The sequence below is a fragment of the Dermacentor andersoni genome, chromosome 9, assembly GCF_023375885.2.
Source record: "Dermacentor andersoni chromosome 9, qqDerAnde1_hic_scaffold, whole genome shotgun sequence".
Lineage (NCBI taxonomy): Eukaryota > Metazoa > Arthropoda > Arachnida > Ixodida > Ixodidae > Dermacentor > Dermacentor andersoni.
In genome coordinates, this window is record NC_092822.1 from 68,057,967 (window position 1) to 68,074,407 (window position 16,441).

Below are 16,441 nucleotides of genomic sequence, written 5' to 3' on the forward strand. Positions count from 1 at the left end.
CCTTCAGTATGGCTTCCCTTTCATTACCAAGTGAATTTTTCCGCGAGCATAGACTTCTTATGCAGACTATCCTAGATGAGCGTTCGAATGACGACGACACCTTCTTTCAACCGGAGACTGGCTACAAACACCACGGAAGCATCGCAAGAGCTCGAAGATCCCAGGAAGTTCTGGATTACTGCTAGACAGCACCCAGTTCAAGAAAGCTATCCACGCTAGTCCATCGAGGACACTGCAGATGGCGCTGGGCTCAAAGTTTTGAGTATAGAGTAATAATGGAACAAAAGCAGGAAAGAGATTGATAGCATCGGAGTCATTGCAAGGGTGAGCAATGGTAAAGTGAAAGAAGTGATACTGGTTTTAAATACGAAAATTAAGATCGAAACCAGGGAGGCAAACGCTAGATGGCGATATGTGTAATAAAGCCTAAATAAATCGAACAGCCCAGGAGTTTATTTGCCCCCGTCCAGTTAAAAAGGGATGCCAATAAACATCATCGCCATCTTTATCGATGAATGCATCACTGGGCGTTTTCTTCTTTAATAAAACGAGGGCGTTTCTCCACGACATAACGAATGTTTTTACCTACCCAGCTGACCTAGACGCCATCTATAATTATTGAACGGCGCTATTATTATTGAACGCGGAAGAAGGAATGGTTTTCAGTGGCGTGTGTTACTCCTGGGCACTGAGTTGGCGCGTCTTGCAATACCACGAAGGTGGCTCCAAATAGCGTGTCCCATCCTTCATTAAGCACGGCGCAACATGTGACGCTGCGTGAGCCAAAAGACGAGATTGTTAAAGGCGGCGAGAGTGAGCCAAGATAGCCCAACAACGAGAAGCTTCGCTTATTTAGACGAACGTGTTCGATGGTTTCTGCAATATATTGATTACAATTTATCTGGACGTCTCCTCTCCAGTTGTAAACTTCTCGCGTGCGCTCGCATCGGGCTTTCGCGTTTGCGGATTCAACAAGAACAAGTTCGCCCAGATTTTTCCACTTCTGAAAAACAACTTTCCTGCTGCAGCTGCTGTTTAACGCAAGCCGCCTGGTATCAAAATAAGTTCACAAAACATCGCACAATTGCATATCGTGTGCGAACGACTACTACCCTTTGTTTGGTTGGTTTGAGCACTGCAGTGCGCCTATTCCTTGTGCCTAAACAATATACTATTGTGCGACACTTCAACAGGGCCAAGGCGTGCAAAAATAAACGGTTACGTTGCCGTTTCTATTGTTTAGCCAGAGCCGAACAAAATACCGGGAAAAAAGGTGCAAGAAAATAACTTACCTATGGAACAGGCGCTAAGCATCTGATTCAGGCTAGAAGCAGAAGATGAGGAAGCATAAACGTGATGTGATTGTATCCGAGAAGAAAGGTTCGAGCGCCGCAACGTTTCAAAACAATAAATAATAATGTACCATACACTTAATGATAGTTGCCTACAGTTAGTCAGACGTATCACACTTATTAATAAAAGCGCGCAGGATTCTTCTAATGTAACGCAGTCATTATATGTATGAACTTGTGTTCTGCTATATAAGGTATGTGTATTTATGAATTTGTGTTGTGCTTCTGGTATGAAAGCCTCATGGAAGCTAATTTACTTAAGTAGAAGTATTTACAACCCAACTGGCTCAAAAATAAGCAGCCGGCTTCACTATCTACCAGAAATGCAATAAATTTATAGTATGGAAAACATTCGTGCGTATAGAAGCTTTTCAAGATGCTTCTGTAGGCTCAATAGCTAAACCTAAAGCACCTGACCACCACGGGGAGCAGCAGTTCTCTTTGAAAGCATGACTTGTCACCAAGTCGTCCTAGCTTTAGCTAGTTCTCTTTTGGGCTCGTGAACCTTCCAAAGCCGGTGATATGTTTTGTTTCACAAAGGAATAATACAGAAATGTCGTCGACTTGTGCACGAGTTTGACTTTAGCTCGTGAACGTGCATCGCAACAGTCGCAGGGTGTTTGTGCACTGCCCCGCGATACCGACGCTGCAGTCACCGAAGCCTGCTTGAATTCTTGGGTTCTTGTTAAATTGCAAACAATCCCCCGATGTGCATGCTGCTGCAGGTCAGTTCTGTAATAAATTGCTGCATCGTCGCTGTGTCGATTGTGCTTCTGGGGAACACACCTCCCGGTGATTTCGAAACTGCCTGCCACGGTAGCCTCCTGACTTCGTAGATGGGGCTTGCTGTATACAGGAGCTTACACTCCCGGAGTTACTATAGTTACTGTATACACCGTGCCGTAATTCTACTCCATTCTTGTGGTTAGCGCTGCAAAAAAAAAGAACGCGTTCAAGTCTCGTGGTGCGAGGAATCTTGTCGTTGTGATGATGGTAACGATGGCCGTTCCTTTTATCACTGTTCACTATTCTACCACGACCGTTCCATAACGAGTCCCACACCAATTAAACTCACATGGCGCAGTATCTCTTTACCCCAAACAACTGCCAAAGCGGTTGCGTGGTGATGTTTTCTAACAGTCGGTGTTGAAAGTGTAAATGGATAACCCGCAGTCAGCAAAAAGAAAATGAGGTAGACAGAGACGGTAATTTGAGTCCTAATGATGGAAAGATAAAATGCCATTGCGATTTGCAAGTACGGCAAGAAAGAAATCGGGTTGGGGGAGGGGGGGGGGAGGGGGCTTTGAAGATCTGTACGATAGCACAAATAAAATTGCGTTGCTAGTTGAAGCCCGGGCTGGGTGCCTGATGGCAAAAACATACCAGAGGCAATATTGGCGACAAGCTTAGGCATGTGTATGTGGCAGCAAAAGTCCAGAAGCGACTCTGCACATCGTAATGAAGTGTCAAGGTATTCACCCAGTGAGAGCCGGAGGAAACGTACACCTTTCAGAAGGACTTGGATTTAAAGTGCATAGAAGCATCATATATTCAGCAGTCAAGCTAAGCGAGATACCTTTAGAGTATATGTGGGAAGAAAAGCAGGGAAGTAGTTGACAGAAGCGAAGTCGTTACAGGCATAGGTGACTGTACAATGTAAAGATGCAAGTTTTAATGGAGAAAGAGAAGAGCAAGAAAGGATAGCCAAAATGCCAAACATGATTACCCCAAGCAGGCTAACTGATTGTTTGTTGCTGCTGAGTTCCAACGGGGATGCCAATAAACATCATGACCACCCTTAATGGCGCGGCCTGGCAATGCTCAAGGTACATATCGCGCGTACACGAACTCGACGGCTCTGTTAGGCCTAATCTGCATTGATCAAGGTTGACACCCGGTCAGGCCCGATGAGGACGGCTGGCGAGGGCTGACGATCGTGTGTACTTCGGAAACTCTTTAGGCTCACTTTGTGCGCGCATGAATGTTTCTACCAGCGCTGTTGCCCCGACAACAGCGTTGTTGCAAAGTTTTCGCTGAGCTGCCGATGGCACAAAACACTAGCCGAACGACGGTCGGCTGGTTTTGCATGCATCGGCGGCCGGAAAGCCTTTCCCACTAGGAGGACTCGCTGTCGTCGGCACAATGGCTTTCAGCGACACACACAGCCGTCTATAGTTGGCCGACGGTTGGCGTCGGCTTCTTGACGGCCTCGGAATCATGTCGACTCAGCGGGACTTGGCCATAAGGCGGTGTTAACTGGTGCGCTATAGACTATCTTTCCCACTAGCAGGAGCTTTTTCCTCAGGGTACGTCTATTGTGTTAGATAAATAATGATATTTCCACCATAGACTTACATACAGGCAAAACACTCCTTATGGAATATCTGCGCGCCTGTTTGCGTTAGGAATTGTTATTCAACCTTTAGGTCACGTTCTTTCGAGCTGTGACTCAAGGAAAGATCTATTTAATCGTGCACAATAGACTATACCATTCAAACTAAAAGTAAATGTTCCTTCTTATTTCCTTGAAACCACATACGCCGCGCGCTACGATACTTTCTTTTTCTTGAAATATATAAAATGCGCACAGCTCAGAACATTATTTCGACACTACTGCTGTTCGGTCGTCGGTTAGGCAAGGATGAAGTTTTACGCAGGCACACTAGTGTTTTTAATTCCGACTTTAGCTTTAGCTAGATGTAAGGCCACTGGTCAGACCAAGGAGCATGACGACTCTGACCAGCAAAGGTAAGTGGACATTGCAGGCAACTGTTGAGAAGTAAATATTTTCGACCATTTTCATAGTTTTCAATTCTCCATTTGAAAAACTGAATTCTCACTTGGGCAGCAGCAATTTCACGCAAATGAGTTGGCGTTGAGCAAGGTGTACTGGTATAATAAATTCGCATATAGCAATACTATGTTGCGCTATGATATTTATGGACTAGAATCAGAGGGATTATTCAGATCAATGTGATCAATGGGCTAGACCCAGTATGTGGTATCAGCTGTTTTTGAGGAGGGTTTCTAACGTAAATATGTAATCCGCAGATACTTAGCCAATGCTTTTGCATTGTGAAGCAACAGTCTCAGGGCCTTTCACCAAAAAAAGACTTATTTTGACCAATGCTGACGCATTTGGCGACCATTATTTCATTTTATTTAAATTTGCCGACATTCATAAGATATCGCAATATGGGAACGCCTATAAAGCCAGCATGGTTTGAAAGGAAATTAATGTTGGGTATATGCTGAAATGAAAAAATTTTTTATCTTTGTGCTGTATAACATATAGTAGTATATATATATATATATATATATATATATATATATATATATATATATATATATATATATATATTAGGTATTTTGTATAATAATCTGAAAGTAGCGCCAGGGTTCGTGGTAACTCATTCGGTAGCCTCACGCTATCAATGGGGACTCGGATGACAAAGTTTGACTAAATAATGGGCTGTTTCACCCGAAGAGTGAATCATTGAGTGCGCCGCGCAAAGTTTAGTGTTGCATCTGAACTCTTCGAACGGTACCTTAAGTATGTGCGGATGCCTCTATACGCGGATACGATGTACGCGGGTGCGTGAAAATTTCTGACACCCTTAAATGTTTCAATGCGCCGTGTAGAGCCTGCAATGGTATCACACAAGCGCCACTGCGCAGCCTGCAAAGAACGACGCCAGTGAAATGACGTCATTTTCATATTGTGAGCAGTAATACTCTTAGGCACTTTTTAATGGTCAGAAGGTTTGGTATAAAAGCCATGCGGTGTAAAATAAACGTTTTCACACTTTCTAGCACGCTGAAATTTTGCAAAAGTCTGAGAAATACTGACCAACCCTTTCCCTATCGGAAAATGCGGGTAAGCGAAATTTGTCCTGCGCGCACCTGACCGTCTTCACGGTTAAGTAATCCACAGGTAACAGCCCCGGATTGCTTCGGCCTCTCGATCCCTCAGCTGGGGATCTTCTCGTTGCTGTCGGTTTACCTGGGGTCGGGCGGCTCTAACTGCTGGATCGGCGCGCAGACGGCGAGCCCTTTCATGGGCGGTTTCACAGGTTTCTCCATTGGAAACTTTTAGCGTGTCTACTATAGACTTTTAGCGTGTGTGCTATTCCGGCAAACGGTGGCGGTTTGGGCGGACTGCCGGATGGGCGGGGGCGTAAACGTGAGAGGCCGGAGCAGTGCAGCCGCCTGGTGGCGGAGAGCTCAACCAAGCAAGCACAGAGCTGAAATTGCAGATCCGCGGAACCACGGATCCGGATCATGAGGCTGAAATAATCAGAAGAATAAGAATGGGCTGGGGTGCGTTTGGCAGGAATTCTCAAATCATGAACAGCAGGTTGCCACTATCCCTCAAGAGAAAAATATATAACAGCTGTGTCTTACCAGTACTCACGTATGGGGCAGAAACCTGGTGGCTTACGAAAAGGGTTTGCTTAAATTGAGGACGACGCAACCAGCTATGGAAAGAAGAATGATGGGTGTAACGTTAAGGGATAAGAAAAGAGCAGATTGGGTGAGGGAACAAACGCGGTTTAATGACATCTTAGTTGAAATCAAGAAAAATAAATGGGCATGGGCAGGACATGTAATGAGGAGGGAAGATAACCGGTGGTCATTAGGGGTTACGAACTGGATTCCAAGAGAAGGGCAGCGTAGCAGGGTGCGGCAGAAAGTTAGGTGGACGGATGAGATTAAGAAGTTTGCAGGGACAACATGGCCCCAATCAGCGCATGACCGGGGTAGTTGGAGAAGTATGGGAGAGGCCTTTGCCCTGAAGTGGCGTAACCAGGCGGTTGATGATTATGATGACTGTATTCGGCTTCGCTTGGGGTGCAAATTTTCGGCAACGGCCTAACTGTGAACACGATTACGCCGCTGCCGAAAATTTACACCAGCAGCTAAGCAGAATATAGTAATTGGCTCTGTGTTTGTGTAGTTGAGCTTTGCACCACAAGCTGGCGCCACCAATCTGGCCGCTGATGTTTACGCCCCCGCTCAACCGGCAAACCGGTCGGTTATTGCCGGGATACCGGACGCACTAAAATTGTCTAATGACTCACACTGCGGCGTCGGCGCAGCTGTGAACTCATGAAACCTACCTTTGCCGTAGCCGCTTTGCTCTGGGAGCAACTGGGTTTTTCCGTGACAATACAAGCTTCGCTTGGCAATTCCGGCAAGAAGACAGATTTGGTTTGAGCTACCTTGGTGGTTGAATAGTATGTTACCTTTCCTGCATATACGGCGTACGTAAATGTGTAGCATACGCATACGTAAATATATACAGTCATCAAGGCGACGGCCGACATTCGCCTGGTGTGTCCACGTAGTTGCTATGGCAGTAAGATGACAAAACTAATCCCCAGAAGTCATGGAAGGGCTCACAGGGGCGGATACAGTGAATGTACAGGAAAATGTTAGCTCTCTGTATTCACCAATAAACTATAGAGTGTTCTAGAGATAAAGATTTCGGTTATGAAAAAGAGGAATCGAACCCTACAATCAGCGTCAAGATAGGTTGGATGATCATGTGTTCTACTCAAGCACAGTAGCCAGCCATGGAAATACTATTACTGTACTGCTTTGGACACATTGAACTCGGATAAAAGCGGAAGTTCAGCGACGTAAGCATACACTGAAAATTTAACGTGCGTAGAAATTTATAAGCTAATGTTATTATTCAATACAATTTGAAAACTACTTATTTTCTAGAGGCGCATGTTTACATATCCAGGCGTGCGCCTAGCCAAGGGGATGCGCAATTAGCAAGGTAGACCATTTCGGTTTCATGGACTTGCCATATAGTAGCGTAAAGCTCCCCGAACGTTTTCATAGAATGCAGCTGCATTCTTATCACCACATATTTAGTACGCCTAATGGCACCTTTAAGCGGTCATAATAAGCATCTAAACTACTTATACAGCACTTGGTATAGAGGCTTTAGAGGCAGCAAAAAAGAGCCTTCCGTAATATCAACGATTGTGCTGTTATAACCGAATAGACATGTTGTGGCCGAGAATGCAACCTCAGTTATTAAAGCAGAAAGTGGTTAGGAAAGCAATCTATCTGTCTCTGTCACCTGGACATCTTTAACTCGAAGGGCACGTTAAACCCTATAATTTCCTTATCAATTACCCGCTTTGCACTGACATGCTGCGCCATCTATCGTCAGGGACTTCTTTCTGTGGCAATAATGGGAAAGCTGCGGTGGCAAAACGGGCACAAGTGAAAGCGCTTCCGAATATTGTCTCCCATTTCCAACTGCGTTAGTGTAACCTAAAGCAAACTTTAACGTTTTATCTACCGCAGCAATATAAGTGAAGACATGCCACTGAATGCAACATTTTTATTATTTTTACTGTTCCTCTCATCTGTGTGTGGGCGAATGCGAAACCGTCGCAGATGGAAGCTGTACTGATTCAGCGTTCGTACGAAGGAAGCAAAACCGCTTTTAAGTGTTTTCGTATTGCTTGCCTCAGTAACACATAGATGGGCTGAAACTCCGCCCCAGTCGGTTTTCCTTTATTGACAATTAAAATTTTCTTTGAATGTAGTAACACTACGCGCAAACCGAACCGAAAATACGGCAGCCAACTACCCGCAAAGTGGCGGTGGCAAAGCAAAGTATGTGTCGCATTAGAATCGCTATCTACTCGAGAACCACATGAAGCTCTTCTTTTTTCACGATTCATACTCAGAAATCACTTGAATTTGAAAAAAAGAAACATTGGTAAGTTGTAAAGACATACACAGAAATAATAATGGTATATTGAGAGGTTAGCCTAGCAGTAGACTTGGCATGCTACTACAGGCTAGATGACGAAAGAAGAATTAATGGAAGTGAGAGAAGAAAAAAAAAGACACCCACAATATTACACCAATGCGTGAAAAATGCACAGCCACGAAAGTTATTTTCAGAGTTTCCTTTCATTCCATGAGAATGCTTTAGAACCTAAGTAAGGCGCAGTTCTGAGCCACGAGGCGGCCATAGTCTGAGAACGACCCGCGGCTCAAATGCCGTGTTTAGTCGCGAGTCTTGTGAATTACTCAAGAGCATCCTTGCTGTTGTCAAGCGTCTGAAAAAAAAAGCGAAGTGGTCTATATGCTCGTCATCAGGAACAGAATGGCGTGCTGAAAAAAAACAACAAATTTACATAAAGCATCCATAAAGCGTGAAAAGAAAAAGAAAACTGATTTCATCTCGCCTGTTAGTCAACATATGAACGTTGAAAAAATGTGAACCAAAAAGCAACGCCATTTCAAATGCACCGTGTGTTCTTTCCAGACTCGTTTTCGACGATGATCTCCTGCTCCCCGCCACAAATGACAACATATACCAGTCGAAACTCAACGAAATGCGAAACCGCAGCCGTGTAACCCTGCCAACTCCGTGCGCGAATCTGGAAGCGTATTCCGGATTCATCCCTGTCGACGACAACAAAAACTCTACGTACTTGTTCTTCTTGCACATCAAGTCGCAGGCAAGATATACATGATACGAATCATCTGTTTCGATTTAGCTACTCGCAGAACTTTTGTTGGAGTAAGAATAGAGTTTCAGTGGCAATGCAGCTAATATACCAGAATGCACCGCGAAACTGATAGCTTACAAGTACATAAGTACGCAAAAATAGTTTATATTCACTTCTTCCTTTCCTTCAGTAATTAGAAAATATGTGCAGATGTGAAATATTTAAAAAATATGATATTGGCAGCGTGCAGTATTTTAAATGAAGGGCCGCTAAAATAAGTGGAATCTTGTTTGGATAAACTAAACGTATTAGCGTTACATCAGGACATCAAGTTGACAGTGTGAGACGCTTTGGGATTACCTAAAGTTTCGCAGCAATATTGGTCACTTTGGCGAACACCAGCTTCGTCCTAGCGCCTCTACTTTTAAGTTCACTCAAATTGTTCACTACAGACTTGATGCGAAACCTCATTGTGGCTTCATGGATGACATTTGTGAATGTTTATCATCAGAGTGTTGAACTTGCTTTCACCTTTGCGCATCCCTCTTGCTATGTCATCATCATCCCTCATCACATCTTTATGTCCCCGTTCCCCCTCCCCCTGTGCAGAGTAGCAGGCTAGAGCGCCTTAGCTCAGGCCGACCTCTCTGCCTTCTTTCAATTAAATTATCTCTCTCTCGGAGCAATATTGTAGGAACTTTGTCTTACTAATATATTCACATCATGTGTCCTGCTGAGAGCTCTGTAAGGGCTTTCTACCTTCTTACGAAAATGTTTGGTTCCTATAGACAACTGTGGAATATATTTCATTTGTCCCGCTCAGAGATCGATAATTGCTCTTTTTTACCTTCTTTCTAAGTGTCTCGTTCCCGTAGGCAGCTTTGGAATAGTATTTGCTTCTGTTATTTTTATTTATAGAATCTTGCATCTTGCGGTAAAAAGTGTCAAATGTACGCGCCATTTTTGTTTTGGTGCACGTAGAAATCGCGTGAAATTCGTGGTTTCCACCACACACCAAATGGCTTTAAAAAATTCGTGATAGTAACACTGTAACACAGCTCGCTATAGCCACCAAACACAATAAGAAAGGTAAAAAGTGTTTATCGCTCTCTCAGTGGGTTACATCTTAGGAATATATATATATATATATATATATATATATATATATATATATATATATATATATATATATATATATATATATATATATATATATGACAAATGTACTACGGCACCTCTCGAAAATGTTGGGCAGCATCGCAGTGTACCACGCCGCCAACTTGGTGGCTCTCTGTTCAGTGCGAAATTTAACGGTAATATTCGAGTAGTCTTGGACAGGAAGAAACCGTCGTCAACGCAAGGTAGGAGAAAGTAGACTTGCCTTTAAATTGTAAATAAGAAATGCCCTGGTAGCTGAGACACTCCAAATGTGCATAGTGCATTACAAAGTAGCAAGCCTGTCAGTCACAGGCGCACTCAAAAGTGCGTACGAAATCATGAAATTGAGCAAACAGGCAACTTGCTTGACTCTATACTTACATGTGGTTCTGCGAAACACTAAATAAATAAAGACCGAAAGCGCTTCCTCCTATTAATCTCCCAATTAATCAACGAGCCAGATATGAGAATTGTTCCAACTATATTTCGCCTTAAACGATCTATTAACATTGTATTACCGAAGATTGCACCTTGCTCATTCGAAATAATCTTACCACCTGAAATCGGTATAATTTTCTTTGACAACTGAGCAATTCGTATGCAACACATAATAAACACTGACACATAAATATAAAGTAAGGTGTGTTTTTTCTTCGGTGTATTAAGTTATAGCGGAGGTAATGGCTCTTTCGTTAACGGGTTAACAGGTGACAACTTCTACGTACATTTAAATATATTTTGCAATGTCAACTCAACTTACCCCCTCAGGTTATACCACGAATTTGTCTGTAATTCAACATGACTATGATTAGCACCCACGTAGTGCAGAATTCTCCGTCTCATATTTGGTATCACTGAAAAAACTAATTTATTCACAAATTGCTAAACTTTGTGTAACTTTGTGGGACATGACCCTTACAATGTGACTTCAGTGCAGCCTAGCAATTTTACAGATGCGTGCTTTCTTGTCATTTATAATTTGTACAGATCGATGCCGATAAGAAGCCCCTTCTTCTGTGGCTACAAGGTGATCCAGGGAAATCTGCGCTCTACAGCCAGTTCCTTGAAAATGGCCCTCTTGGCATTGACGCTGGCGGGAAGTTGTACCGCAGAAGCCACACTCTCTTAAATCAGTTTAACATCATCTATCTGGACCAACCTGCCGGATCCGGATTCAGTTTCGATAGAAACCGCGAATACCCATGGACGCTCCAACAGGTTTCTACTCACGCCATCAAATTTCTCAGGCGGTTTCTGAGAATTTACTCCGAGTACAAGGGAAGAGAGTTCTTCATCGCTGGAGAATCGTACGGAGGTAAGACGCGTTACCTATATATTTTCTCGATTATCGCTTTAAAACCAGCAAAAGACGTTCACGCTAGATTCACAAGTAAGTATCTATTAAACCAATACAAATGCCAATGAAGCGTGAATAGCAGCACAACTATGCATACGCGTCAAATTACGCGTCCCCTACGGCTATGTTGAGTACAATTCGCAGGAATAGAATAAGCGGCGCTGTCTGTCAGTGTTAGAGTGTATGAGCAGAGTAGGCTGCCTTTTTAGCGTTTACGTTAAAGTGAAATACGGTGCAAAGGTCCTATTCCCGATAATTATACACTTTCCTTTCGACATTGCCATACGCAACACGAGCTTCCCACATTTTTTTTTGCCGATACAGGCAAGTAAAAAAGTTGTACACAAACCGCCAACTATTATTCTCAAGATTATTGTCGACGATTATTCACAACTTACAGACATAGTAGCGCCGGATTGTAACTTGAGTATACGAGAAAACACAATTCTGTCATGCAGAAACTCGAACACAAACCCAGTTTCCAGCGTTTCTATCATTCATAGGCCGCCCAACACGTGCGAGATTTGCTCGCATCAGCGTGCGCAAATCTTGGAGGCCACGTAGCGGCGCGCCCGGTTCCTTGCAACACCTCCAGATGGCGCTCGCCTCAGCCGCATCGCGGCCCGTGCAAGAGGCCGCGTATCTACCAGAGAGCTCGCCTTCGTGCATAGCATTTGCCGCCAGCATTCGCCGGTAAACATTACGGTTACATAGAGTGCAGTTGCCGGGAACCGCGCGAAGTAATCAGGGATCTTTGAATGTTATCGCGTTCCACTCGCAAAGGCAAAGCTCAGGTGTCCTACAATTTTTTCTTCTAGTGATAAAACTTATTTCTTGGCTTGCTTGAGCCCGAGGCGAGGCGAGCGCTAAAGGCTCATTAACGATATACTACTAGCCAAAAGTGAGGTTCCTGGTATTAACCCGATGTCCTTAACGGCCCCGCGTCACAGAAAATCCGTTGTCGGCGCCGTAACCGGCGTTGGCATCCCGTGGGCGAAAATTATCCGTATCTTCTATACGGCACTAAAGTTTTTCTATCACTCAAGCTGCTCATACCTTGCATTAAATTCATTACAAAATTATTCCTCGCAATTTGGAAACAGCCCACAAACAAACGTCTTGAAATAACACACCGCCTGCGCATGCTTCTTGTGTTATATGTTCTGAGACCAAAATATTGAAAGTGCGAAAGAATAATAGAGCATCGGCTGAAGGAAGGGGCCGCGTTTTTCCCAGAAAGCTCGCCTTCGTGCATAGCGTTCGCCGCCAATGTTTCCCGGTGAGCATTACGGTTTCGTAAGCTGCAGTTGCCGGGAAGCGTGCGAACCAGTCAGGGATCTCTGAATTCTGTTGCGTTCCACTCTAAAAGACGAAGTTTTAGCGTCCTCCAATTTTTTCTTGTGAGAAGCACAGCAGGAATAAGCATACATCTTTCAAGGCGAAAGCCTTAATCTTTGTTTGAAGGTAGCGTTGTGAGGTACAGAAAATATCATATGACTTAAGGAATGTCAGAAGAGAACCAAAACATGTCCAGCCGCGTACGAGAGATGATAGATTAGTAAAGTTAATCAATGATTGATTAGCGATTTGATTAAGGTGTATTAAGGTGACTGAAGGTGGAATAACGTCGAATAAGGTGGAATAATCTAAATTATTATTATGTATTTTAAAGGAGGTCAGGGTGGATTAAGATTGATCGAGGTATAGTAAGAAGGATTACTGTGAATTAGGGTGGATTAGGGTGGATTAAGTTACATAAGGTCGATTAAAGTGGATGAAAGATTACGGTAGAGAAAGGTCGGTTAATGCGGATGAAGACAGATTAAGCTGGATTACGGTGTATAGTTTGGGTACTACGGTGGATTAAGGTAGATTAAGATAGATTAGGGTGGAATAAGGTTCATTAGGGTGGATGTTGGAGGATTAAGGCGGATTAAGGCGGAATAAGGTGAATTATAATAAGCTTTGCAACGCTTTCGCGTTCGAGTCGTTTATGCGATAGCTGAGGTCACCTGGAAATTTTTCACAAGGACACATTACAACAGCAATGGACATAATTCAGCGATAATCACTAACGATATAGTAAAATTAAATTCAAGAAGTGTCTGATAGTTGGTTACAATAATAAACCTGTTGTGACTGCGAAATCGAAGTCACAGTATTTCTGGCGTATACCCATCGCCAGTATCAAGAGGCGTACACGATTTTAGAAATAATGCCTTCGCAAATTCTGGATGAATTGAACGTTACCTTTTTTACTGTGGTAAAAATAATTCAGATGCTCTTTGTTCCCAAAGCATGTGATATAATAATGAATTTTCTGGGTATTATTGAAGTTAAACCTCCGAAAAGTGGTGGTTGTCTCAGGAAACCTAGCAGGTCGACAAAACCTGAGCACTTGCTATATATTGAATCCAACGTTTACATTGTCCTTGCTGACTATATTTCGCATAATGCGCGATCTATGCCGATGCAAATAATGCATGGGCGGTAATGTCACCGCTCTACGCCTGCTACAATGTTCGTAATGTTGTAGTATTAGATACAGCATCTCCTATAAATGTAGTTTTTTTTCAAAACGGGAAGTACTTCACTTTAGCTTACGTTGTAAACTGCAACGAACACCTGTTGCTACTCTACTCTTATAACAACATATCATAATTACTAATACCTTCGAGACTGACACCATTTTAGCCAAGCTTGCTAGAAAGGTAGCTTTTGTGCCCTTATGACTATATTTTCGCCATATTATACACTTACAGTGCAATTTGCACAATGTAGAGAGCAGTTACTGGTATCGACACTCATACATCTTGCGGATGAAAAAAAAATTGGCTCCCACAGATTCATTATCATATGCCGTATGCAGGTAGACTTTGTGGGACTTTGTGAAAGCATGTAAATACCTATATTTTTTCAGTAAATAAGTTAAGTTGTACAATTGGCTGCTCTCTCTTTTACAGCAAGGTCAGCTATTGGCTTGGCACAGAAACTGCTGGCACAACCACAGAAGGTTTCGTTGAGCTTGAAGGGCGTGATGCTTGGCAATGGCTTTGTCTTTCCGCTTTTAGAAATAATCAACTCAGCCGATTACCTCTATTGTTCCGGCCTGCTCGACGAACAAGGTCGCTCTAGGTTTGATCAGGAATTTCAGAAAATTGAATATATGATCAAAGCACAAAACTTTACTCAAGCTGCAGCATTGCTGAGCCAAACGGTCCTCAACATACATCCAGGTGGAAAGAAAACATTGTTCGAGGAGTTGACGGGCTTTCAGCACCACGGAAGCATCACAAACCCTCTCAGGGCGAAGGAATTTGGTAAATACGTGGAATACGCAAACAGAGAACATTTCAAGAAGCTGATTCACGTTGGTACCTCAAGAATCCTCGACGCCACGAGCTATGACGTCACAAGGAAGTTAGTGATAGGAAACTTCTTCGTTGATGTGACGCCAACCTTGGTGGACGTACTCGACAAAGCTTACGTCCTTTTCTACACAGCACAGCTGGACGCCATATTCCCGGCCACTAACATGGAACGTTCCTTTGCGAAGTTGAAATGGCAAGGCTCAGAAATGTTCAAGGAAGCTGTTCGGAAGCCTTGGTACCAGACAGGCAGTCCCTATAAGGTACCGACGGGTTACGAGAAAATGGCAGGGGCAGTAATGTACAACAGCGTGCTCTTCGGCGGACATTTTATATCATCCGACCAATCGATGGCTGTGAGCGACATGTACAACCGGTTTTTGAAGTTTACTTCAAAGCCGGCTCCACCTGCGCCGGGCCATAAGTGTGGCAGCAGCAAGAAGTCTTGCTGATCTGGCACCATTTCATAATGTTAGTGCGCCCTTATGAACCACGTGAAAGCTGTTTTAAACATGCTCGTTCTATAACTTCATGTTTGAGCACTGAATAAATAAATACATTTCTGGACACATTGTCAATTTCTGGTCAATTTCAATAGACTGAACATGTCACTTGAATGCTCAGTATCGCGAAAACTTTATTGGCTATTGCTTTATCAGGAAACGGAAAGAAGAGTGTGCTGGGTAGAATAATGAGTAGCAAGAAAGCGGGAGTAACAGCTCAAAAGTCATGCCTGCGGCCTCAGCTGCTGAGCACAGCGAAGCGGGTTAGCCTGGCCGGAGCAACCACATTTTGACATAGGTCAAATGCAAAAACGCTCGTGCACTTAATGTAGGTGCCGCTTAAGAAACTTCCGGTGGTAAATGTTAATTCGGAGCCCGCCCCAATAGAATTTCTCATAAGCCACTGTTGGGTTTCACGATGGTGAACTCCAGAAAAGGTCTACGACTTGTCTGCTATGAGGCCTTAAAACTTCCAGTCTAAAATTGCATCGAATGATCTCTGCGAAAACGCGCGCGTCCATGCTTTCCCTAGATATTGTGTCCGTGAGTTTAGTAAGCGTTATCAGATATGTCGTGCCACCTTCCTATTCTACAGTAATGATTACACGTACCGTAATAAAGTGCTCGGCATCAGTAATGTGTGTTTGCGCGCTGAAAATAAGTAAATACATTTTAGCGTGCCCACTCGAAGTGTCTGTATTGCTTAGCACACAGAAATGTCTCAGTTATATGCGAAACAGCAGTTATCAAAGTAAGCCGCCTAATCTTACTGCGTGCGGCTCGAGGACAGGTTCCTGCACATCGTGGCTTGAGGGAAAACTGTGAAAATGTATGCAGCTGGTTCCCTGAAATGAGACTGCAGTGAAATGGTGTGGATATTGTGAAGTGTTAAATGATTAGTTGTAGTAAATAAATATTAGAGTCAGCTATAGCATTAACATTATTAGGGCGAAGAGAATCGATTACGCAGCGAAGAACGCAATGGAACTATGTGAAATTTTCGACCTTAAGGGAGAGCACCCAGTGTGGTTGCTACGCCGCTAGCAGGATGCGACATTTTGGAAAACGTAATGGTTTTCATGGAAATCAAATTAAGAATATATGTGCTGTGGCATTCGCTTCCAAATTTCCTGCCTTTTTCTCTCTGGCTTGGGAATACTATATGAAACAACCTAATCTACGCTATGGCTCTGCAACGTGCTCAACTTAAATA

General features: G+C 43.5%; 1 protein-coding gene across 1 annotated transcript; it reads left to right on the forward strand.

Moving 5' to 3' along the window:
• The first annotated feature begins 3,953 nt into the window (after nt 1-3,953).
• LOC126528212 (probable serine carboxypeptidase CPVL) lies at nt 3,954-15,292 on the forward strand. Its single transcript, XM_050176100.2, has 4 exons — nt 3,954-4,100; nt 8,656-8,851; nt 10,988-11,315; nt 14,321-15,292. The coding sequence occupies exons 1-4, from the start codon at nt 3,994-3,996 to the stop codon at nt 15,175-15,177; spliced, it is 1,488 nt and encodes a 495-aa protein (XP_050032057.1). The 5' UTR covers nt 3,954-3,993; the 3' UTR covers nt 15,178-15,292.
• Nucleotides 15,293-16,441: the final 1,149 nt, after the last annotated feature.